The sequence below is a fragment of the Diadema setosum genome, chromosome 8 (genome assembly GCF_964275005.1).
Source record: "Diadema setosum chromosome 8, eeDiaSeto1, whole genome shotgun sequence".
NCBI lineage: Eukaryota > Metazoa > Echinodermata > Echinoidea > Diadematoida > Diadematidae > Diadema > Diadema setosum.
Genome location: NC_092692.1, coordinates 26,079,099 through 26,105,477, shown reverse-complemented (window position 1 = coordinate 26,105,477; position 26,379 = coordinate 26,079,099). Strand labels below are relative to the sequence as shown.

The 26,379-nt window shown below is 38.8% G+C and overlaps 2 protein-coding genes across 2 annotated transcripts in view; both read left to right on the top strand.

Annotated features, from left to right (window-relative positions):
- Positions 1–26,379, top strand: part of LOC140231393 (RAD50-interacting protein 1-like) — a 76,086-nt gene that overhangs the window by 10,828 nt on the left and 38,879 nt on the right. Inside the window, exons 5-13 of the mRNA XM_072311519.1 lie at positions 522–678; positions 2,062–2,175; positions 2,981–3,203; positions 3,940–4,077; positions 6,585–6,784; positions 8,760–8,855; positions 9,342–9,496; positions 11,574–11,754; positions 14,992–15,110. Coding sequence (XP_072167620.1) covers positions 522–678; positions 2,062–2,175; positions 2,981–3,203; positions 3,940–4,077; positions 6,585–6,784; positions 8,760–8,855; positions 9,342–9,496; positions 11,574–11,754; positions 14,992–15,110 — 1,383 coding nt within the window. The remainder of the gene's footprint in view (positions 1–521; positions 679–2,061; positions 2,176–2,980; positions 3,204–3,939; positions 4,078–6,584; positions 6,785–8,759; positions 8,856–9,341; positions 9,497–11,573; positions 11,755–14,991; positions 15,111–26,379) is intronic.
- On the top strand, positions 18,962–20,313 carry LOC140231671 (tigger transposable element-derived protein 4-like). Its single transcript, XM_072311826.1, has one exon. It carries the CDS (start codon positions 18,962–18,964, stop codon positions 20,225–20,227), a length of 1,266 nt encoding a protein of 421 aa, XP_072167927.1. The 3' UTR covers positions 20,228–20,313.

Genomic DNA, 26,379 nt, shown 5'->3' with positions numbered 1-26,379 from the left:
TGAAAATGTCCACTTTTACAGTAATCAGGTTGGGGGTAGGGATAGTTCGATGCTGATGAAATCTGATGAAATGCTAGACAAGTTACAGCTGATGACAAGAGCACAGAAGAGGTCAGAGACAGTTAATAATAATAATAATAATAATAATAGCTGCTTATATAGCGAATAATATTCCTGGAATCTCTATGCGCTTTACACAAATGGGTAGAGTACACGTACCATAAACTACAACTTTTAAACATCCAAAATACAACTTATCATAATCATTTAATAACAAAACAAATATGTTTTTAAGGACTTGAGGAAAGTGTGAGTACATGTGATGGCCCTAAGTTGACTTGGTAATTTGTTCCAGAGTACAGGTGCTGCTGACTGAAAAGCCCGATCCCCATATGAACATGTTTTAGTTGCTGGTATAACTAATAAATTCTGGCTAGAAGATCGTAGATTAATAGCAATATTCTGGCCTTTATTCATAAACATACAAGATTGCATAAATATCCTTGACATGTTCATTGCAGAGATGCACTTGCAGCGGAAGACAAGTCATCTCAAGATTACCTCGTCATCCCTGGCTCCACACCTCTCCTCCTCCCACTCCAGCTACTCCTACAACCACTGAAGAAGAGATTTAAGTATCACTTCTACGGCAAGAAACTCACCAACAGTTTGGACAAGGTCAGTGTGATGATGCCTCGAAAGCCACGGGAGTGACTGAAAATAGTAGCCAAGTGAGAAATCATACAGTGTTTGGGGAACAGGAAAAGACCCGCCTGACCCAACCATGGACATGATAATGATATGAACACTTGTGATGCGCCGGTATCCATCGTGAATAGATAGCTCATGGTGCAGAGAAAAACAGATTGCAAATTTGAAGAGAGATCTGAGAAGTACGTAGGATGGAGGAAACATTCACAGAAATGCTTGTCTAAACATCCAGGTTTTGAATGACATTTAGTATCAAAAGAGAGGGCATATGACAAATGTCTCATAGGAGTTTATTCTACAGAAATAGACCAGGACCCTGTTTCATAAAGTTGTTCATTAAATTACGCACAACTTTGCAAACGACTCAAATATGGCAAGCCAAGTGGGTTTCCTTTTCATCGTAAATTTCAATAGCTAAAGTTGAAATTTGCAGATGATAATGCTTATTCTTACATTTTAACACACGTTTTTAATTGAAAGTGTATTTTGCCCCAATGTAGATGAAATATTGACATACAGTTGTACTTTGTTAAAATGTAAGGGAAAAAATGGGCACACATATTGGCACTTTATATTCCAGTCATTCGTAAGGTCATGCGTAACTTTCCGAACAACGTAATGAATTGGGGCCCAGCATATGAAAATATTCAATCACTCAAGAATTATGAGTTTGTGGCACAGCAAGTGGAGATGAGTTTGAAGATGTAAGATTCGTAGAAGGATTGTAAGGGATTATCAAGCTACAGTAATATAGTGAGAAGCAGTTCCATGTAGAAAACAAGTAACAAACAACTTACATGTAGACATGATTTGACATTGAATGAAATGTGAAAACTTGTTGCATTTAGCAGTTTTACCAAAGTTCACTCTCTATGTGCTCTGGTTATTGATTGGCACATGAGCTTGCCACAGATGTCCACAAATTAGCTGTTTAGAGTATTTGGACCAAAATGTGACCAATCTCTACTCTAGCACAATGACTCTTGTATACCTGTCGCATTGATTTTACTAGAATAGTTTGTTCAAACTGGCCTATTGCCTAGAGTTGAGGGGGATCAGACGCTGGACAAATTACCACCAAGCGAATAGTCCCAAGCATGTGGAGATGTTGACAAGAAGGCCAGAACAAGGTCCAGAACAAGGGCTAAACAAGGGCCAAACAATTTGTAGATCCATTGAGATACAGTACATGATGCAAGGCTACCAGCAAGGTGGAGAAACAAGATAAAATGATTTAGGAATGAGTGATATAGAGATTCTAAACACTTGTGGTGAAACCAGTGGTAGGACGACTTTTGTTTCAATGGCAAAAGATGAGTGTAATATGTAATTTCTCTCCATTGCCTACAGCCTGAATGGTACTTCACACAAATCCTCAACTGGATACGAGACCACACAGAATTCCTTGAGCGGACGATTCAACCCATCCTGGATGAAGATGGTACTGCAGTAATTGACGCAAGGGTAAGGGGAGTTATAGATGATACAACAAGTCCATAAATCTGCATCTCCCATGCCACCTAATCTTCCCCTAGACCATCACAGATGATATGATTATGATATTAAAAACACACCAGACCCCAATCCAAAGTTACACTGCACTACTCTTGAATGATGTAATGCCATATGTGTAGCACCGCAGAGTGTAGATAAATATGGTAGATGTTGTCTTGGTGATAGTGAATAGGCTGTGAAAAAAGTTAGGTTGTGGGGGTACTGAGTTTCAAAACAGCAGATAAATGTTTTACAGCACAATGTCATGAGGGGACAGCCAATGAAAACGAGTCAATTACACAGAGGATTCCAGTCATATTTACAGAATATGTACCACCACTGGTAGGTACTCTACTTCAAGATTATGTCTCTTCCAAATGCAGAAAGCAGTGATACATCATTGCCCATATTGTCAAGAGTAAAATATAGAAAATAACATCTAAAGTAGGATAATTTTTATATGTTTGTATTCTATTGCAGTTGGTAAGGGTCTTCATGAAAAGCATGTATGTGAATCGTATCAAATCAAAATTCAGAAAACAAATGATGTCACTAGAAAGAACTAGAATTGAAGCAGTAGACAAATGTGTGCAATTTTTATTCAGTTTGTCATTTGCAAATATCAAGGTACTAGGATTGCACAGCATTTACCTGTCAAATGTTTATAACCACTTTGTTTCTTTTTGTATTTATTCATTCATTTGTGTGTGTGTGTGTGTGTGTGTGTGTGTGTGTGTGTGTGTGTGTGTGTGTGTGTGTATTTGTGTAATGGTAGACGGAATTTATCAGAGGATTATTGCACCTGGTGGCTGCCAAGTTGAAGCATGACATCCCAGAACTCCTGTTTGATGAGCAGCTCCTCTGCCACACCATTGATGAATTGCTCCTGTTTGACAAAGAGCTGCGGAGTGCGCACTACCCATCCTCACAGCCGGGCTGTCTGCATGTCCTCACACAAGCAGCCTGCTTCGATCGGTGGATCGGCATTGAGAAACAGAGTAAGACACTTGGGCAAAGAGATATTATAACAAATGATTCTAAGGGCATCACTGCGTTTGTAGGTATAAACCCGCTGAGGACGAGTCTCGAGTGTACTCGGCCATGTGTCTATGGGAAATGTGTGTTGTTGCAAAATCAGCCCGTCCTCAACGGATTAAAGAAATGTCTTTTCAGATATCTGAATGATTCTTGATAAAATCACTGCATAGGGTGGTGATTTGGCTCAGTAAGTAGCTTGTCTGCCTCCCAATATGACCTGGTTTTGATTCCCAAGTCTATCTGAGCAATTATGTACTGCGTAATCTTACCATCCCGTCTAGTATAAAAAGGCAAAATACATTATCCCTTGGATAGGACATAAAATGGAGGTCCCCTGTATGGGAAAGTCACAACTCCTGCACGTAAAAGATCTTTCTTCATTTATTCAATGCAAAGAGCAGGGTGTTTAACTCGGTGAAGTGGTCCCACTCATATCCAACTGGACCCCAGGGAAGACCAGCTATTGCAGCTGAATACAGGCTATCCAGCCATCTTTTCTTGATGAAAAATAAGCAAACATTAAAAACATTTGTTGGTACTAAACCATTTGTCACTAGTACCATCTTCTAGCCTGTACCATTCTCTATGGTAGAATGTCACAAAGTTTTGAATTGTTTTGTGGTTATGCCATGTCACAGAGCTTCCATGTTTGCTTTTCATTTCACATTCTCTTGTATGTCTCTTCCACATGCATAGTTGCAGTACGGAAAGTGGAGACATTGCTATCTTCATCATCAGCCTGGGTGTCCCAGTACAAGGACATGATGGATGCTGATGAGTCAAAAGTTCCCGAGTGTGTAGAGGGATTCATGACTCTCTTGTTAGTCATTACAGGTTAGTCAAGTAGCTTTCTTTACCTGCCATGGTTTGTAATAGTGTATAGGGTTATGAAGCACTAGTAGCTGGTAGAGCAGGATGAGCTGTGTAAGTAGGTTTAGCATCCTCACTGATCATACAGTGTTGCATAGATGCCAACCTATTGCCCTAATCCAGATGTGTGGGTTAATAATGTCGCTTGATTCTCATGTTTTTATGCCTCCACCACGTAGTGGTGCTGGAGGCATTATGTTTTCAGGTTGTCTGTCCTTTCGTCCGTCCGTCCGTAATCAATTTTGTGGACAGTGTAACTAAAAAAACCTTGTGAGGTATCCTAATGAAACTTTACATGTATGTGTATGAGGGAGTGAAGTTATGCCTATCAACTTTTGGTTGTACATGCTCAAGGTCAAAGGTCAGAAGGTCAAGGTCAAATGCTCAAAAGTTCATTATTTCCCCCACATTTGTGCAATGCCTGAAGATATTTTCTTGAAACTTAAGTGTATACATTTACTACCCAATGACAATTCTCTGGTAAGAGTTTCAAGTCATGAGGTCAAAGGTCAACTGATTTTGTTTTTTACACTTTTTTCTCCATATCTTGGAAATGGTTCAAGGTACATGTATCTTCATGGAACATAGTGTATATGCATGTACTGACTGGCAGTGATTATCTAGGGGATTTTTTTTTTTTTTTTTTTTTTTTTTTTTTTTTTTTTTAAGTTGGTGTATACATGTATTATCTAATAGAAATTCTCCGGGAAGTCTTTTTTGCCAAAAAAGGTCCAAGGTCAAAGGGTCAAAGATCAAGTGAAAGTGCTGAACTTTACTTCTTCCTCCATATCTTGGAAGTGGCTCAAGTTGTCTTGAAACTTAGTCATATTTCTGCATGTTCTGCCTGACAGTGACTCTCTTACATATGAATTTTAGGGTCTTAGGGTCAAATGTCAAGGGTCAAAGGCCATGTGAAAATGGTAACAATCTACTATTCAATACAGAAATTGCACTTTTTCTCCATACCTGGAATATAACTCAATGCATAAACTTATATAAGGGTCAAAATCAAGTGAAAGTCCTCAAATTCTCAAGTACATGCTGTCCCATTCATCCAATTAAACCTACATTGTAGGTCAAGGAAGGTGAACATTCAACACATTTGTGACAAAACATGTCATTTTAATATTTTGCCAATTATGTGAAACTGTCATCATGCATTGTCCACATGTACTATAGACCTATTAGAAGAATCATGCATTATGGCGGAGGCATACCAGTCACCATAGTAGCATTTCTAGTTTTGTTTTGTTTTTATGTGTGTGTGTATGTTTTTTTTTTTTTTTTGGTGGTGTAGCTCACCTACTGTCAGAGCATTTAGTAGATGAGCTGGGGATGAATATGGCCTTTAAGCTGCAAACTTTATTATGTCATCCACAAAATAGTTATGACACCTTGCATTTGCCTTGTCTATTGCATCCACATCAGGTCATTTGTTTGGGCAGTCGTTTTAGCATGCAAAAACAATCAATTATGATGAGTTACTCCAACCAATGTCCTGCGGTAACCAATAACACAATTAGATGCATACTCATAATCTAGCCTGCCCTTGTGCTCTTTGGTGTAAGCATACTACATTTGTAGTCTGATAGGCAGAATGACATTGTGGTAATCCTAATCTTACAGTTGGTGAAAGTTGTTATGAATTATTCTTTACACTTTGTAAACTTGTAATTGCATTGTGATGTTCCACGACTGACTTTTTTTTAATGAGGACCAAACCACCGCTCAGCTGTTATAAATGTAGTGTGAAGTGCTTTATACGTGTACATATATGTCAAAATTAGAATTGTTGTGTCACATCTTCAAACACTAAATTTGAAAGGGAAATAAAACCCTGATATACATGTGGATTGAGTGAATGCAGCAATGCTAGTAGAACACATCAGCAAAGTTTGAAGAAATCGGACAATACATTGAAAAGTTATGAATTTTGTTTATTTGTTCGTTTGTTTGTTGATGCACCAAAGTTTTGGTGCTGCCATTACTGGATGAGAAGACTACTACAGGGCATGATGTCACTGCAGGACAACAATTTAAAGAAAATGTAGAGAGAAATCCACAAAATATGTATTTTTTTAATGCAAAGTACGTGTTCGCTGGACTTGTTAATGACATAACAGGGTAATATTGTTCCCCCCTACTTTCTGAAAGAAGATAAGTCAAGTGCTCTTTCATTATGCTAGGAAAACGAAAATATGTCGAACTCTGTCTATATTTTCTTTACAGTTGTGTATATTGTTATCCCGCAGTGATGTCACAAGCTGTTACAGTCTTGTCCAGCAATGGCGACACCAAAACTTTAAAAATTCATAACTTTCAAACTGATTGTATGATTTTCAACAAACTATGCTTCACTTGTATATTGCAACATTCCCTTAATTGTATATTTTGGGGTTTCATTCTCCTTTAGCAGTAGGATTTTAAGTCGTATCATGTCTCTGTTGTCCATCTCTTTAACCACACCCTAGAGCGCTACCGGTCTCTCGACTCCCCCACCCACCACCTCCGCTTCCTGGACCTGCAGCTTGAGCTCCTGGATGACTTCCGAGTGAGGCTACTCCAGGTCATGAGGCAGGAAGCCTCCAACCCCCTGGGAGACCACTACACGGCCATGCTCAACGGAGTGCACTACATCATCACAGTGCTCTCGGAGTGGTCTGAACAAGTGGTGAGGTTATCATGATCTTTGCCCCTTCCCCCTTCCCCCTTCCCCTCCCCCCTTACACATAAACACATTCTTTTAAGATGCTTCAACTGGGATATGCTCAATGCTCAATGGAGTGCATTGCATCATCACAGTGCTCTTTGAGTGTTCTGAGCAAGTGGTGAGGTTATCATAACCTTTGCCCCCCTTCTCCTCTCCCCACCCCCCCTCCCCCTCCCCCCCCCCCCCCCACACACATACAAACATTCTTGTAAGATGCTTCAACTAGGGATATGATAGTTCGCTCAAGGTAAGAGGGCATATTGCATCATTTATTTATGAAAAAATCATTCTTCTTTATTCTGATAGACTGACTAAGGCCAAAAAAAAAAAATTGTTGCATTGGCGTAACATGAGATTTTCAAATAGGGTCGGTCGGGCGGATTTTTTTTTTTTTTTTTTTTTTTTTTTTTTTTGCTACCTGCATTTTACGTGTAAAACTCGTGCTCAGCTCAGTAAACAGTTACAACTGCTGCACCGAATGTGCTGTGTTCATCTATTCTACAAATCATTTATGAGGCCGATATTACTGGAATTATACCCCTTCACAGAATTTAAAGATGTTGAAATCCCTATCCTGAATGTTTTCACTTCATATTTTACTATTTTGACTTAGATAAGATAGATGCAAATTGACCCATATGTACGATCTTTTCATCGCACACGGCGATCTCTATTACAGTCCCACATATACAGATTCGTGTAAGTTCTCCACACAAGAAACCTATGGCAAAACTGTGCACAATACATCGCAGTCTGAATGCTACGTATACACTGAATAAATCTTGTTAGAGTACATGTCCGTGTTGGAAACAGATGACGTACTGATCAAGGAAGGCTTATGCGAGGCGCTAGATCTCTCCCTCGTACATCCGATATCCCCACAGCCGTTTCCACTTCCGGGTTTGTGCGATCGCGATCGCAATCAACAAGATATTTGATATCGATAGCAAAAAAAAAAATAATAAAAAAACATGGGGTCGGCGGAATTTTTAGGGTCGGGCGGGTTACCCCAATGCAACAATTTTTTTTTTTTGGCCTAATTGAAATTGAAAACCATTGAAAGTGATATTCAAATTCAGTTTAGTAAGTAAAGAATTAGATAGGCTCTATGTAGGGTATAGGTACTTACACAACAATCAAGATAATGTGTAAAAAATGTCAAATTTCCTCATTTGAAAAGCATCTACACACAGGCAGGTGCATTATATACCCCTAAGGTACATAATTATGTACCCCTATGGCCTTAAGAGGATGCTTTTTCATTTGGTTTAAGTATTCTAAACAAAGGGCAATATAGAGTTTGTGTTTCAAAACATCGCTACGCTTTGAAATGCAAACAAAAGAAGTAGTGACAAAATCTGCTTTTCTGGTACAGTTGTCTCCCATTATAACAAAGTCCTCAGGACTGGCAGTTGTCTTTCGTCATATTGAAGTTGAATTGAAACTTAAGAAATAAACAATGAAAAACATAGAGTGGATAATCTTTCAGCCTGAACAATTATTTCATTATAACTGGAATTTTGTTATAACCATGTTCATTTTAACAGGAGTACACTGTATATAGCCTGTGTGGTTTGTAGGAGAACGATGTATGTTTGCATGTCATACTTGATAGAGTCAGTTACCAAGATTCCCTTCATTTGAATTCAGTCTTTCCTTTGTGATTTTGCACTGCATTTTATGCAATAGTCTGTAATCATCTTCTTCTTCTTTTTGAACAATTTATATTTGGCAAACTGTTGTACATACTGTGTGATAACAAAGCGCATGGAGAGTAATGGAAATAGTGCTGTCTTGTAGGTAGCATGATTTGTTTCTTTGTTGGAGATGGTGTTTCCATTCGATGACATGAACAAGAAGTCACAATTCTTTTTTGAAATGTCAGACAGTCACCTTGTAACCCATTCCACATCCTTTCATCCTCCTTCTCCATTAGTTCTTTCTTCAGCTGCAATACTTCTCCAAAGAGCAGGCTCGCATGGAGAGACTCAACTCCCAGCTAGCCGAGGGGAAATCCCCAAGTCTGCCCACGGTAAGGGGAGCCCTACATCTGCACAGCTGCAGATGTTATTTCAGACAATGTCACTTGCTTCCACATTAGGAATAGACGATGCACATGATATTTATTGAACGAGTTCACTTCCTGTGACCTAGGTAATATGCTGTAAAGCATTCAATCGATACAGTGTGGTGGAAATGTACGAGAATGAGCATTTGTTATCAGTGGTTTTGTTTTTGAAGATTTTAGTAATTTCAGTGATTGTAAAAAAATGATTGCAAAATAATGATTTTATTTTACTGTTATTGTTCTTACATATTGTTATCTTTGCATGATAATGTTTTTCAACATTATTACTATCATTGTTCTGATTATTATCATCATCCCCATGGTCATTACATTGATTGATATTGATATTTTTTATGGTTATTGCATACATTGATTTTGATTTTTTAATGTAATTATCGTTATCACCATTCGTATTATCATCGTACAATAATTGATGTAATCTGTACTTAGCTCCTGGATGAGAGTCCCACTGAGGCACTGTCAGGGACAGTGTTTGACGAGATCCTCTCCCTCTTCGAGCTCCTTCGGGAAGACATGGCTGCCACCATCGAGAAGGCCGTTGTCACAGAGATCAAGGAGAAGGCTAGATACTACCAGAAAGAGAAGTAAGCAGGATCAGAGACATAGAGCCATGATGAGCAGAAGCGTCCTGCCTGAGAAACTCCCTACTTTAACTCTTACAATGTATTTGGCCAGATATGGAATATTCAGGGCACCATTTCATGAAGTTGTCAGCCCTTACAAGTTGTCAGTCTCTGACAATTTCAGTAAAATCCTTGATTAGACCCTGTGTTTCAGAGCCTCTTTTCTCAGTTCACACTTTTCTGGAGTGTGTGCTTTCTTTCCAATATTTAGATAGGTCAGGAGAGTCCATTTGATTTGAGTTATACATCATTTTAAAGCTTGAAATCTGGTCTTTCACAATATGCTCTTAACTAAAAATCCATGTCTGGCGACTTTTTGTTTGTTTTGTGATGCAGGGTCACATATGTACGTGCACTGGCCTGATTTGGGATAATAGAACCATGTCCTCAGCTGAAAAAATAAACACCACTTGTGGCATTTAAAAATAAATACCACTGGAGGTATTTAAAAATTTAAAAATAATAAAACCACTCGTGAGGAGCTGTTGTGGCTCAGTGGATAAGACCATTGAATGTCAAGCCTTTGAGGTCTCTGGTGTGAGTTCCATATCTGCAGTGGATCTGGCCCTAGGCAAGGCACTTTCTTCTTGTTGTCTAGCCATTCAGAGGGGACTTAAAGGAATGGTATAGTTTTGGGTGATATGGTGCTTCAGGTTTAAGTCATTTCATTGACGAAATGATTATTTCGTAACAAAATGACAACATTTCGTTGACAAAATGGTAATATCCTTAACGAAATGGTCATTTTGTCGACAAAATTACTGATTTTGTAACAAAATATTCCATGTGATACTTGGCGCCTCATGGTCTTTGACCATGGTTTAAACCATGGACAAGATTGTACCACCTTCATGAATTCGGACCTATGGGTTTAGTGGCAACTTAATGCCCTTCTCATTCTCAGCCAACGAATTGAGTTTCACATTAATTTCATAAATCATTAATGACCCATCAAATAAGCCCTCCTCCCCCATTGTTTTTTGTTTTTGTTTGAGTGGTGAAGATTCCAGAAGTGAATGTGGTTAGGATTCTCACTATTCCTCATTGCAAGCTAGAAATTTGATAGAGTGTATTCATTTATTCTGAAAGGGTAGATGACTTCAAATACATTTGTAAGCACACACATGGAGTGAAAAAGAAAAATTTTCCTGCAAGGAACAAAAGAACTGGTACAAAATATGAATGCTGCCTAATGATCCTGTGGGAATGAGGCCCTCTATTGTTACTGTTACATTTGTCACATAGTGAAAGAGAGAGACAGACCGACAGACAGACAAACAAAGATAGAGACAAGTTGAATATGGATGTAACAAAAGGAGAAAGTTGAAATATGGAACTGCAGAACATTGAATCACAGATTTTTTTTTTTTCCAGAATAGAATTACTTTGTTGTAAAGTTTGCATTCACATTAAAGATTCACTGTAATATTAAAGCACGCATTCAAAGAGAAGCCTAAAATATGGCAATTTAGACTTCAGTGCAGAACTTAAAACTTGTAGAATGTAATGAAGTGTTGTTCTGTGTCAGTGGGGGGACTTTGTGAGTGTAAGATTTATACTTTGTTTTAACTCTTAATGTGCCACGTTCGCGCCTCCGACTCAGTCGACGGCATGCCAACTTCGCATATTCTGCTCAAACGCACAAACCCGCCCAAACCGACTGATAAATGGCCGAATGCCACAATACAATGAAAGCGTTTCTCGCGATTCCGTTCCTCTCGTCTACAGCTTGCATTTTATGTGATGATTGAGTAACAAGCAGTGTTTCATACTGGATCTGCATGTAAATTCTAAGTTTCTGTCACTGCTTTGTGTGCAAAAGTCATATATTTACAGTAATGTAGCTACTGCGCATTTGAAAGAAAAGCAATAATAGATTTGTCATAGAATTTACATCGATGCAAAGCTTGGCATTTTCTCTACAAATTATAAATGCATGTCACATGATTAGCAATCGACCAATTGGATAGCTAGAGTCTTTGTAGGTGTGGTATAGATATGTCTCATTCTTGACTGAATTGTAAATTTCTTTCAACAGGTGGTTTTCCATGCCGTCTGCAAAAGACTACATCTTGCCTGCATTGTCTGTGACAGCTTGTGACATGCTGCAGAGTCTGAAGGAGAGACTACACCTAATACGAGACCAGCTCACTTTCTATCTCTTCGACAAGTTGTGGCAAGGCATCGCTGGCAAGCTAAACAAATTCATCTTTCAGGAGGTGAATGTCATTGTTTTTATTGCAAAGAATTGATATAAACACTGTGTTTGCATCAGATTTTATTTGTGGATATTGCAAGTGCTTGTACTCAGTGTGCCATAAGAATGTGCTTTAGAAATCCATTTTGTGTTAAAAATGTGTTTGTCAAGGTAATGCACTGAATACTATATGAAGTCATGTCTTCTTTATTAAAGGGGATGGCTAGTAACTGATCAGTGGGAATCAGTGGGATTGCTGAGGGATGATTGTTCCAATCCTTGTGGGATTCATTTAAGAGTACATTATATATCTACTGTTGTGTGAAAACTATTTGCTTCAGAATGGTCTCATATTCAAGTAATGTGCAGATTAATGTTTCCAGGTAAGCGTCCCTGGTCAGTGACGGGGCATTAATCTGCACATTACTTGAATATGAGACCGTTCTGAAGCAAATAATTTTCACACAACAATAGATATATAATGTACTCTTAAATGAATCCCACAAGGATTGGAACAATCATCCCTCAGCATTCCCACTGATTCCCACTGATCGGTTACTAGCCATCCCCTTTAAGGTGTCAAAGACACAAAATCAACATTGATCTTGTGGAAACAAGCTTGTTATGTGAGTACTTTGATTTGTTTCTTCCCTCATTTTATATATAATACATTTTGTTTGTAATGATTTTAATGACAACTTTCGAATAATCACAGTACCTCATCTTGATACTGTTTTTGCCTCAGAAGGACATGTATAGCTTCCACCATTCTAAACTTAGTGCCTGAAGTAACTGTCAAAACAAAATCATTACCACTAATTGTGGGTAAATGACAAAAACAGGGCGTAATTTTCAAATCAGTTGCCCTTGTTATGTCACATTAGGAGTTTATAAATATCTGTGTTTTTGCTAAAAATAATGTTTATGTTCACCAAGGCTCTAATCAGCAGTAATAAAATACTGTGCCAAATGAAAGCACATGCAGTGAAATAATCCATGTTATTGACACTGATGAACACTATGTTTGTTCATTTCAGCGTCACTTTTTCCAACCATTGTTTGTATGGTAATCTCAGATTTTCTCTTCTTTTTTTCTTTAAAAAAAAAAAATGATCTTGTCTAAAGTATGTAAGTGACAGTTTGTCTCCAAGTTCATGTGTGTACAGTTGGCATTAAATTTCTACAATATTTGGCCACAGGGAAATGAAACTGTACCATAAAATCTGATGGAATTTTCATGCAATGACCGTGTCTGTATTGTGACAAAAACGACCTATTCCTTCTGACGTATTGAATCTTCACAGACTTTAAAAGTTTAAGCCTTTGTCGGTCATGGACTTTGGATAGTGTGCACAGTTCTATGGGGTTTTCTGTGCCAATCAGCACTCAAAGCACATAAAGGCTTATGCCATTGCCTTCTAGAATCTGATGATTTCCTTTAGATGGTAAAACATGGTTTCCATATGGCGGAAGAAACTGCCAATTTTGCCCTAAAATGGATACAACACAAGAATGTATATTGACTAGTATGACATAACACTGTGATATAACTTGATTTCAGCTCGGTAATGACGAAAATGCAAAATGTAAGCCAAAAAGGCATGCAAAAAATATGTGCAATCTGAGAACATATCCAATCATGGTTGTCATGTAACATTTCATGATCAATCACAGTTTGGCCATAGTTGTATCCATCAATCTTTGTGTGGGTGTGAATTGCATGCAGCTTGTAAGAATATACTACAGCTGCTAGGGCACGATTGATCATCATGTAGTGTTCTATTTACACAATACTGAACGGGGAAGGTCTGGTACTCTACAATTATCTGGTAATCTAGATTATTTCACTTCTAATCTCAAAAAATTCAAAGCAACTTATATGGCAAACTGCATCAATAGCCACAGTTACAGTGGCAAAAGATCTTTAAGTTCAAGATTACAAAGTCTTCGCAACCTTTTGTCGTCCATTCAGACTGGCAGTCTAACTTCTCAACTTTTGGATCGAGAAGTCTGGGTGACTAGTGTGCATGTGCAAGAAAAAAGAAAGAATGATTGTGACTGAACAATACACTCCTGTTCATCACAATGACCGCGCGCTTTAGAGACACTGTCCGCAAACAGATGGTGGACTGATCATGTGACAAACTTTGCAAAGTTTCAGTTGCTAGCCTTCACACTGGCAAGAGATCAAGAAGTTTGGCAGGGGTGGGGGAAATATCCCCATTTAGCGTGGGAAGTTTCGGGAGACGTTTAGCGAGAAGTTTGCAGTCACACTGGCAAATGATCGAGATCTTAAAGATCGCAATCTTAAACTTTCTTTTGCCAGTGTAACTGAAGGTAATGGGACAAGTTTCTAGAACCTTTCTATTTATAGTATTGTATAAAAAAGAAATTCCCAATGGTGGAAGATTTAGTTTGAGTCCTTCTGAGAACTATACTTTACCTTTATAAAGCCTAGTGATGGATGTATGTATCACTTGTTCACGAAACCAACAAAAAGTCGCCAGACATGGATTTATAGTGAAGAGCAGACATTGGAAAAGCAGACTGTAAGCTTTGTAATGATGTATAACTCAATTCAAATGGAGTCTCCTAACCTATCTGAATATTTGAAAGAAAGCACACACTCCAGAAAAGTGTGAACCGAGAAAAGAGGCGCTGAAGTACAGGGTCTTTTCAAGTGCTTAGTCTTCACCAAGCCATGCTAGTTCTGCGATGAATGGGACAAAAAACGGGATGTAAACCAAGGGAGCAACACCACTGAAGAGATTATTAGATTAAACTGAAATTGAGCATGCTTTATTAACATATTCTGTCCATGATTAATGACAACTTTCAAAGCAGTACCATTATCCTTTCTAAAGTTATTAGAGTTGAAAGTGAAGAGTGTGTACAAGATTTTTAAGAAGTATAAAACACACGTAATTACATTATTTTACCAAAAAAAAAAGTGTTTGAGAAAACTTGCAAAAGACACAATTTCCTGTTCATTTCATGATCCCAAACTTTAGCAGAATGTAGAAGAAGACTTGCTCTTTCAGAAAATATGAAAAACTCAAGATTGGCGAGGTTGACCATTTCACCTATTTTCAGTCCTCACACAAAATCAGTATGTGCGACTTTTTGTTGGTTTTGTGATGCATGGTCGCATATACCACTTGTTCACTCAATGTAGGAGCCCATTGTCCCTTGTGTTCTAATTCACAGGACAAGAAATTTTTGAGTTAGTCACTTATTGCTCTGTGTTGTTGACTGGCAGGTAATTTTGACGAGTCAGTTCAATGAAGGCGGAGCAGCACAGATTCATTTTGACATGACCAAGGGTCTGTTCCCACTCTTTGGTGAATTCACACAGCGACCAGAGAACTTCTTCAAGGAGTAAGTACACCTATCCAACAAATAGTTGCGACTGATTAACAGTTGTCTCCAAGGAGATTATTAGTTATTTCATCATATGTATATATATATATATATATATGTTTTTTTTTTTTTTGTTTTTTTTTTTTCAAAGCAATATTCTAATTCTCATTTGGTTTCTGTGGTCCTTAATCAGAATCCAACCACTTGCAAAATTGTCTTGCAAGTTCCAGTTTACAAAATGTTATTCTGGTCAAAGTTTGGTGTTTGCATTGCACATACTGTTAAGTCTTTTTTTTTTTTCTAGCAGAACCAGGGATGTATCATGCTTTGTCCTTTTTTCTTAGTTCTTTTATAATTTGTCTTGCTCTAGTAGCTATAGATTTTCTCCAAAACATTTTACAAAAATGTATCAATTCTTTCCACATTTGGTTACCTGCCTGCACTTCAGCAGTCTGTATTTGCCCAAACTTACAACCTGACTTCCAGAAGTGGTCCCTAATACTGTATACACCATATATTTCGTGAGTCTAAATTTTCGCGAATCGGGAATTCCCGACAATTTCGCGAGTGGTTAAATTCGCAGTCATGGAGTCCTATACTGAAGGGAGAAGTGTACACGCATACGTCACATTCACATCTTGATCAGAGTCCATATTTTCGCAAATAGCAACTGACTGGCGAAATTCGCGAAAATAAAAACCTCGCAAAATATTCGGTGTATAAAGTACTATATATGCTGTTTATTTTGTGCATTAACTTCACAACTGAGAACAACAAGTGATGTGATGAAATAAGTATCAGTCATATTTTGATTTAAGAGAAAAGTCAGCAGTCTATTGTTGCTATTTTGTTAGCTGCACAGATTACCAGCATTTTTTTTTTAATTCATACATGTAAGTGTTGTTTAGTTTAAGTCTGATTTTACATATGTATATGTGCATTAGTCTGTGTGTGTGTGTGTCTGTGTGTTTGTTTCTTTATTTATAATGACCCATGTAAAAAGCAAGGATAGCATTACATCTGTCTCCCTGCCTTGGTGGACTGTTCTCCTTGCCAAGAGTTTTGAGTGATTTGTTAACAGTGCCAACCTACCGAGGCCAATGAATTGCCCAAGATGTACAATTCACAGGCTTGAGCTAGATGCTACCGTGTCACAAGAAACAAATTGCAACGTAAAATCTGTGTTTGAGACACAGATACACTATGTACAAATTTAGAAGGATGGGGATACATTTGTTATGTGCTGTACGCTGGAAATTTGACAGTTACTGTCTTATCCTCTATGAGTACAGATACACTTTAATATTACTGGTCATTCTTCAGGCATGTGTAAGTTGCACAAGGGCTCACATTCACAGCAATCTGGTGTCTGTCAAAAGATGGTGATATGAACCAAACCCTCTGGGTGAGAGTTCAAATAAACTGACAGACTGATGAACGCTTTAGACTACTCTACTTTATTACCTCTCTCCTTCTTTCCATCTGATTGTATTTTATTTCATTCTATTTTTGACCAACTGATAGATTTTTTTTTTCCAATGGGGGGGGGGGGGGGAGGGGGTTAACAGCAAGAGTAACTACTCTGCCTTTCCCTTGCTCTTTTTATGGGGTGGGGGTTGGGTGAAGGGAGGAAGGGGAGGTAAGGTGAAGGGGGGGGGGTTATGGTGGTCATGAAGGGACATCGTAAATCATCTTTTTATGGGGTGGGGGTTGGGTGAAGGGAGGAAGGGGAGGTAAGGCGAAGGGGGGGGGGGGGGGTTATGGTGGCCCTGAAGGGACATCGTAAATCATGGATATCAGCGCCGATATTGGCGACTAACTCTGCGATACTGCACATGTTGTCACAAATATCGGCGCCGATATTCACGAGTCGTGAATATTGGCAGAATCACGATAAAATTTGCGACTAGTCTCATATATCGGTGCTGATATTCACGACGAGTCATGAATTTCACGAACGTTGTGAATATTGGCACCGATTTTCGTGACTAACTCTGAAAATTGGCATCGATATCTGCAACTAAATATGTAATATCGCAGATTTAGTCGCAAATATCGGCACTGATATTCACAATTTACGATGTCCCTTCAGGACCACCATAGGGGGTGGGTGAAGGCGTGGTAGCTGTAAAAAGTACCGATACAGCAGGGCTTACTGTTGTTATCTTACCAGAAGGAGGCATAGTTGTATCATGATGATAGTTGTCTTATTATTGAGGTCATTTTAATCTACTGACATGGTCAAAGCAAAATGGGACAGTGGTCCTGTATTGTGATTACTGCAGAAGTGAACATTTTCGCAGTGTGGAAACTTATGCTCATTTCGCCCAGCCAGAAACTAAACAAAAATACAAGCTTGAATGAGGTCAATCTGATTGCTGATTTCATAGAAATATGTTCCTTTTTCACAATCATGAAAATTATTTTGTACCTCAGTGAGTATTTTGCCATCCATACCTCCGTCTACGACGCAGTCTGAAGAAGCCACCAGTTGGAGGCGAAAGTACTCACTTTATAGGTACAAATTTTTTTTTGATTGTGAAAAAAGAACATTTTTCCAAAAAAACCCCCAGAAATAAAAGCATGTGAGTGTTTTTGCTCATTGTACATTCCAGCAATAAATGTCTTGATTCTGCGGAATCAGAAGCGTGAAATTTTCTTACCCAGCCGAGCCTGAAAAATTACTCATGACACATTTATCCACTTTTACAATGCATGAATGATGATTCCCTACTGGTACTTCCCTTTACATTGCTTGTGTACAGTCAAACTCGGATACCTCGACGTCGGATAAGCCGAATATCGCTTACATCGGAGGCAAAATGGAAGTCCCGATTGCTCCTGTGGAGTTTCTGTGTGTTAAAATTTGCGTAGCTCGAAAAAAACTAACTCGAAATTCGATTACCTCGAAGGGAAATCTCATGTCCCGATCTTTATCAGCTTATTGTTTTTCCCAGCATGTTGCTCGAAGTGAAATTCGAACATCACGCACGCAACATTTTCCCCCCGATTAAGCACGAGTGGACAGCGGAGACATGTCACAAATCTTTTTACACTCGATTGTAAATATTCCGAGACAGATCATGCCCTCAAAACAATACATGGCTGGCAAAAAAAAAAAATAAAAACAAGTCCCCCACACCTACCTACACACATACACGGTATGCACATAGCACCCATGCCAATGGAGTGCTTACGGTAGCACTACGATCTGCCCCAGCATCTCCTTTTCTTTAATCACTGTGTTCTGATTTTGCGGTCGTGATGGTCATACCGCGCGCGTAGATTTCTTAACCGCCGTGGCGCACCTGCTTAGGTGTTGACAGTTAAATCTTTGGCATTAATCACGGTCCACTGTCCAAACATCAATTTCCTGCGAAGTGCTTCTCTAACTTTTTCCTTTCATGAAGTTAGACAGACTGCCGGAGCGAATAGCGAGAATATGAATTGCGTAACTTCAATTTCCAAAATGTGAAAGAAACTGGGTACAAATTCTCTTGGCAATAGACTTCTCTGCCATTTTCCTTTTGTTGGTCGAAGAGAGCAGCACGTTTATCACTTTCGAGCATGGCAACGAAGCGAAAATTGAATGCAAAATCGTATGAGGAAAAATACTCAATCCTCACATTCATGGATGAAAATCCAACATGGAAGAAAAAAGATGTTGCGGCAAAGTTTAATGTGAAGACCAACACACTGTCGGACATGATAAAAAACCGCCACAAAATTGTGCAAGCAGTTGAAAATCCTAGTGATGCTCGGAAGGGCGTCAAGAGAATGAGGCAGATGACATTCGACTATGTGGACGCGGCTTTGATCACGTGGTTTTGGCAAAGTGAATCTCTACCCGATCTCCGGTTGATGGGGAGATGCTGCTTGAAAAAGCCAAATACTTTGCCAAAGAATTTGGTCATGAGACAGCTCCCTCACAGGGCTGGATAGATCGTTTCAAAAAACGACACGGAATAGGCCACATCATAAAGGCTGGAGAAGCTGCTGGGGTGGATGAAGAGCTTGTCCAAGTCTGGAAAGATGGAAGGCTGATAGATATTCTGAGGCGTTATGACCCGAAGGATATCTACAATGCCGATGAAACTGGTTTATTTTGGCAAATGTTACCAGAGAAGTCCCTCGGTTTTCAGGGCACTACCTACCATGGAGGTAAACAGCAGAAAACACGTGTCACTGTTCTAGTGTGCGCTAACATGGATGGCAGCGACAAACTCCCCCTCTTTGTCATCGGGAAGAGCAAGCGACCACGCGCATTTAAGAAGGTGAAGAAACTGCCAGTTGCCTACGAATCCAACAAAAAGGCCTGGATGACGGGGGCATTGTTTGAGGCATGGCTGAGGAAACTTGACGGCAAGATGGAAGGGAGAAAAATTGCAATGGTTATCGATAACTGCCCGGCCCATCCTCACATTAAGCTGGACAACATTGAACTTGTGTTTCTACCGCCAAATACTACCAGCTTGACCCAGCCAATGGATGGTGGTGTCATCAGAAATTTGAAACAACACTATCGGCACATCCTTGCATTCCGACGACTTGCAGCGGCAGATGAGAGAATTCCCTTCAAATGGGACCTTCTTGACGCTATCATCGCTTTGAAGACGGCATGGAACAAGGTGTCCCAACAGACAATAGCCAATGTATACAGGCATGTTGGATTCGTTCTTCCGTGTGAGCAAGTAGAGGAAGATGGAGATCACGCTGAAGAGGGAGGTGTTGAAGACGCACAAGAATTTCGCGGCATCTGGGAGAGATTGGGCGACCTCTTCCCGCTACCGGCCATGGAGAAATACATAGACGTGGATGCAACAGACACGGGCGTCGAGCTATTAACGGATGACCAGATTGTTGAAATCACAGGAGTCAAAGAAGACGGCGAGAGCGATGACGAGAACGGTAATGGTGAAACCAGTAGCCAACAGGGGGAGGATTGTGTGCGCAAACCACCTTCGATCAGTGAAGTGTGTCAAGCTCTGAATGTGATCAGGCAGTTTGACATCTTTGAGCAAACACCGGCTGAGCTGCAATTGCTCGTGGAGAACTATGAGTTGTATCTCATGAGTAATTATAAACGTCAGAAAAAGCAAGCCAACATCACTGACTATTTCGCTGTTAAGGAGTGATGAGACAAATATGATTCGTACATGTTGTAAAGCCACAAAACATATTTCTAACAAACTTCTGTTAATGTTTCTACCTATTACTAAAGTTATCTAGGCACTGATCATGCAAAACCTTCCCCGTTCTTAAAATCGAGCAACTTTTTTTTAATGACTTCCCCTCCATTACTTTACGCTTTTCTGTGTACTGACTTATCCATTCGATACAACGGGAAAATATAAATCTGTAATGTAATGTAATGTAATCACCGACTCTTTCGCTGTTACGGGATTATGAGTGATGAGACAAATATGATTCGTACATGTCTAATTTAAAGCCACAAAACATGTTTCCAACGAACTTCTAGGTGTCGTACCTATACTGTATTATTGAAGTTTAATATCTAGGTACTGATTATGCAAAAAATTTCTCCGTTCTTAAAATCAAACAACTTTTTACGACTTCCCCTCCATTACTTTACGCTTTTCAGTGTACTGACATATCCATTATATACGACGGGAAAATATAAATCTGTAATGTTGGATTTTAACGTTTGCTTTCATTGTACCATTTGCTGCCTCATATACTTAAAGTAAGGCTTGGCTTTGCATGTAATATGATGATTTTAAGTGGTGACCTCATGAAACAACAGAACTACACTGTATTAAAAATGTAAGTACACATAAACCCAAAGTTGTTTGAACGTAAAACTCGATCTTGGGTTTCATTGATGTCAGTTCTGGCCTTTGGAGTGATCAATAATTGTTTCTGAAAATACTGTACATTTACTGTATGATACAAAATATTTCAACCTCACCCTATGAACTCGCGAAAGCCAATTTTCGCTTAATTTTGTCATCGGTTCACCTGCTCGGTCTATGAATAGGCAGAGCACTAATTGTAATTAATGACGACCACTAAACTATTAACAGACTTTATGAGGTCAGACGTCTACACTATTTAAGTTCTGTAAACAATTACTTTACCCTGTTATGTCTTGTATCTTATTTGAGTTTTCGGTAATGTATTTTTCTTCCCCCTTTCAAGCACTATCGTATGAGATTGCTTCTCTTTTTTTTTATGCGAGCAATCACTCTTTGTTAAAGTTTATGATTACAGTGGCAATGTACTCAGAAGTCGTAGACCGAATCTGATCTTGCGATATTAATCACTATTGGTTTTTGGCAACCAAGTAGCCCAACCTTCGTGTGTTGCGCTTATTGCTGATTGCGACTGTACATGTTGTATTAGTACATCTGGTTTTGTTTGAATTTGCGTTGTACTGTCTGCCTTGAGTCACCCTCTACGCGACCGTTATTCTCCCAATCACGTATACACATATACACATACACTGAATGATGTTCGCCACGTGCAAGGTGCGTTACCGTTCTCTACACTTGTTTATTGCGCCAGTTTCTCATCCATATAACAACGTGTTCATCTCGTCAATACTGCATACATATTTGTAGCTAGCTAGCATAGTAGACACGCAATAGACCGCTAGCGCTGCGTAGCAGTGCGACATTGCCGTCGCTCCCTGTAACTCCACGTGCACGTTTTCACTGGATGTAAATGTCAACGATTGTCACTTTTTTGGTGAGCTTCATGTTACACTTGTAAGCCATCAAGCATGTGTTAACTTTGTGCGTAATATCAAAAGTTTACAAAGCTAAGAATGTGATTCTTGTGATTCTTGTGTATCTGTCTGCTTGGTAAATCTAGTTTTCGACAGGTTCCTCCACGGTATTCTGTAGACACACCACATCCACACGCAGATACAAATACTGTACATGTACATTCAGCACGCATATCTCGCCCTCGATTACGTACCGGTACATTGTATTTTCTTGTTGTTTTTATGGTGATTGGTGAGTCAATTGTCCAGCAGAAAATGGTGTTGATTAGAAGAACATCGATTTCCATTCCATTTATACATTTTCAAGTCGACTCAATTCCAATTGACAAGCATGCAAACAGTCGGTAGGCACCATAACAGATACCGTGTTAACATCGATAAACATTGGATAAGTCGAAGAAAATTCGACGTACGCGTACCTCGAAATTCGCGTACCTCGAACCATTTTCTTCAGTCCCGACTACTTCGAGGTATCCGAGTTTGACTGTAGTTGGAATGCATTTTAAGTACAGGTTATTGCTATGCCAATAAGTCTTAAGTAAAATACATAGACTAACCCTTGACATTTTAAATTAAGTAATTGACTAAATGAATTAAGTATACAACCAGATGTTATTGCAGTCACTAACATAATTATTTCTGTCATGGCCTTAGATGTGACAGACTTAGTTATATGTACTTGGCAGGAGAATTATAATGCAACTATTGTAAACAATAAATTGCTGTTCCAGTAGTTTTTTACTTCGTTTCTTTATAATTGTTCTGTGAGCCACTGTCACTGTCTTGTTGCTGCTGTTTAACGTTAGCTATACAATAGTGACATATACTACCCTGTAATTCACCCTCATGTCCTCGCAGTCAGACAGGTTATTGCCTGCTTTTCATGGCTGTGTGATGATTGATATTAAACAAACTGGTCTTTCTTTCTAGGGTCGTATTTCTGGTGTCAGTATCGTGCATTTTGTTTAGCTGCCAATAATACATAGTCTAGATGGTGAATATTGTCTCTCCAGGTTGTTTTTTTATTCATTTTTAATATTTTAAAGATTGTACATTTCATTTGAACATTAAAGGGATCATATAGTTTTGGTTGAGACCTAATTTCAGGTTTCTAACTTTTTTTGGTGAGATAATGAGAAACCTCTATATGAAATATGAAAGAGCATGTAATTCTATGAGGAATTCAACGTTTATTTGATGAAGATTGGTTGTGAAATAGCTGAGATACCCAAAAAAGAGCGATTCTGAAAGTGTGGGACCCACACTTCATTACGATTGCTTTGTTTTACTTTGTTTTTGGATGTTTCAGTTATTCCAGACCTGATTTTCATCAAATAAACTTTGAATTCCTCTTAAAATGGTATGCTCTGTACTATATCATAAGTGCTTTCTTGGTATCTCGCAAAAAGTTAAAAGCCCAATTCTCATCTCCACCAATACTCACTATCCGTTTAATGATCTCTAAAATATTATTTAATACTGAGGGTGCCAGTTATAAGTGCCGGTTAGAGGAATGTGACACAAAGTGTGAACATGAGTGGGAACAAGTTTTAACCTTTATTAATGCTTATGCCTCCCGATTTTGGGAAGCACAGTAAAGCACAGCTCCCTTTTGCTTCCTTTTCCGAAAAAAGTGAGGAAAAACAACTCTGATACGTATTCCAGATTTCATTGTTGCGACTAAAAGTGCTGACAACTAAGTATGATTTTAACCCGTTGAGGTCTTTTTGATTTTGCTACAAGTACAACACGCATTACCCATAGACGCTTGCCCGAGTATACTTGGGACTCGTCCTCAACGGGTTAAGAAACTGTTGTCTCATAATGACTGTTTTCCCTCACACTGAGTCTGAAGCATTGCATAAAAATGAAATAACATCACTACCATTCTGATCGAAATCAATCTGAATGGGTATAATGAAAATGCAAAGAAATTACAATAATTAGTTGTTTTTGATGTATAATGAAGATAAGGTGTCTAGTTTCTCCCTGCTCCACAAGCCCTCTCCTTCTCTTTCTCCCTCTCTCTCTTTAGTGATTGTTTTGCCACAATCGTGACTGGCAAATTGGCACAGTCAGATGTGTGTCTATCTCGCAAAATGTAGTTTGGGTTCAAGCTCGGCCAAGCAGTGTTGTGAGTTGTCATGCTGTCCCTTCAATTAGAGGCAAAACGTGGCACCACTCAGATTAGACATGAAATGGAGCCCCTTGTTTCAGGGATCCACAAATCGTGTTCATGAAAGAGCCTACTTACATTGTAAAGGGGAGGTGTCCCCCAACGTACATGCAGATTGACTGAATGCAGCAATTAGAATGCAGCAGTAAAGTGTGAGGAAAATCCATTAGAAAGTCATGAATGTTTTGAGTCATGGTTGCACCATCATCGCTGGATGAGACAACTGCAAGAGTTCACAACAATGATATCAAGCAAAATACAAAGAGAATTTTCACAAAATTTCATTTTGTGTAAAAAGGACATTTATAACTTGTTACTGACAGATAGGTTGATGGTAATGTTGCAGTGAGGTCACAAACTTGTTTCATCCAGCGACATCGGCACTGAAACTTTAAAAATTTACGTCTTGTGAATGGATTGTCTCATTTTCTCAAACTTTACTGATGTGTTCTACAAAAATGCTGCTTACATCAACAAAAAGGGAAGAGGAGATACATTTAGTTGATCACATATGATGTAATTGATACCTTTAAACTCATGGACAACTAACTTAACTTTATCTCAGATCTCAACATATCATATGTTTGCATTTTTAGTTCACCCAAGCCAAAGGCTCAAGTGAGCTAAATTCAATCACTCATCATCCGGCATCTGTTGTGTGTAAACATTCTAAATTTTCATCTTCCTCTTGGAAACCCCTTGATGGATTTTCATAACACTTGGCAGGTAGCATCCCTATAGAGATAGAACCTCAGTTTGTTCACATTGGCACCATGCTCCCAAACTGGAACCAATTTTTACATGTTTATTTTTTTTTTCTTGTTGCAAATGCATTAGTTTGGAATCTATACACACACACATACACACACACACACAAACAAAAAATCTTGTTTGAACCAAAAATATTCTGAGTAAATACATTAGTAAAATGTACTTTTAAGGGTTATTTATCATCAATCCAGGGGTAGGGTGGGGACTGAATTAGAGGCCAGTTAAAAAAAAAAAAAAAAAAAAAAAAAAAAAAACCTGCATTGTCAAATTTTCCAAATACAGTGTACTTTGCAGTTGTTGTTGTTGTTGTTGTTTTTTTTTAACTAGTAATATAGAATAAATGGACACCATGCCCCCCCCCTCCCGAGGCCCTTAAAGCTGTCTCCCCACTGATCCCCCCCCCCCCCCCCCCCCCGTCACCCCAGAATGCGTGGCAGGTGAACTTGCGATACTAAGGTGAGCGTGAGAACCCCGGGTCTCCTGTCTTAACAAGTAGAACAGGAACTTCGATATCAATTTCTGTGACATTCTCTTACATGTGATATACAACTGTACATCATGTAGATGATTGATTGAATTACACATGAATTACATCATTGAATCAAAGAATTAAAACTTGGAAATACCTATCAAGCACTTGTCACATTATTTCATAAATCAAGAGCGAGAGAGAAAAATAGACCTTGGGGTTGATCAAATTCATAATTCTATTTATCACTTATGGAATACTGAGTACATGATGTTATAGATTTGTGAATGTGAATATAAAGATAAAGCTTTTTTTTTTAGTTTATTCACATGGAATGGCTATCCTCCATGAATTAAGCAAGATGAGCAATAAGATTAGGTCACATAATCACCAGTGAGGTCATATGAACACCTGTGACACATTATCTAGTAACAGATTTGTAACCCTGGTGATATACGTCATAAGGGGCTTTTACCTTGAGAGTGAGGTGATCTAGTCAGTTTAAAAGCAGTTGTTGTTCCTGCTATGTAAATTGTTCAAGCTGTAGTCTACTTGATTGATTGCAAGATTACGAACTTCATCAAAATCTAGGAATATCAATAAATCCCCTATGTCCTCACAGCTTTCATTGTAGTGTCTGCATTGAACCATTTTTTTTCTTTTTTTTTTGTGTAGGGGTGGCATTTTGTTGTAGGTAACAAAACTGTATCAAGTGATATTGTAACAATGCTGGTCTTACATGTAGGTTTCCTATACAGCAATGTGATTGGTGCAAACAAATGGAAATTGGCTGCTGTGCTAGTAACTGCAGCTAAAAATTAGAAGTTTAAAACTGCATTGATTGTATTGTGTGTTTGAATTATTCAGACATTAATCAGTAATCGGCTACCTGTACAGGTATTGACAATTAGGATGTGCAGGCAACAGTACCCTATTTCAGACAGTAATATTGCAAGGTGATGTCATTGGGGGGGGGGGGGGTGGAGGGAGGTTGTGGAGGAGGAGCAAATTAGGCTCCATCCACCATTTCAGCTTGCATTGTTCATGGAAGAGTGTATACATCATCATACTGAAATGCATTTTCAAAGTGCATTGGAGCTTGGAATTGGATTTTGTGTCGGCC

Bases quoted from the DNA above. Each gene is read 5' to 3' on its own strand.
- LOC140231671 (XM_072311826.1), top strand. From the start codon at position 18,962: ATGCTGCTTGAAAAAGCCAAATACTTTGCCAAAGAATTTGGTCATGAG.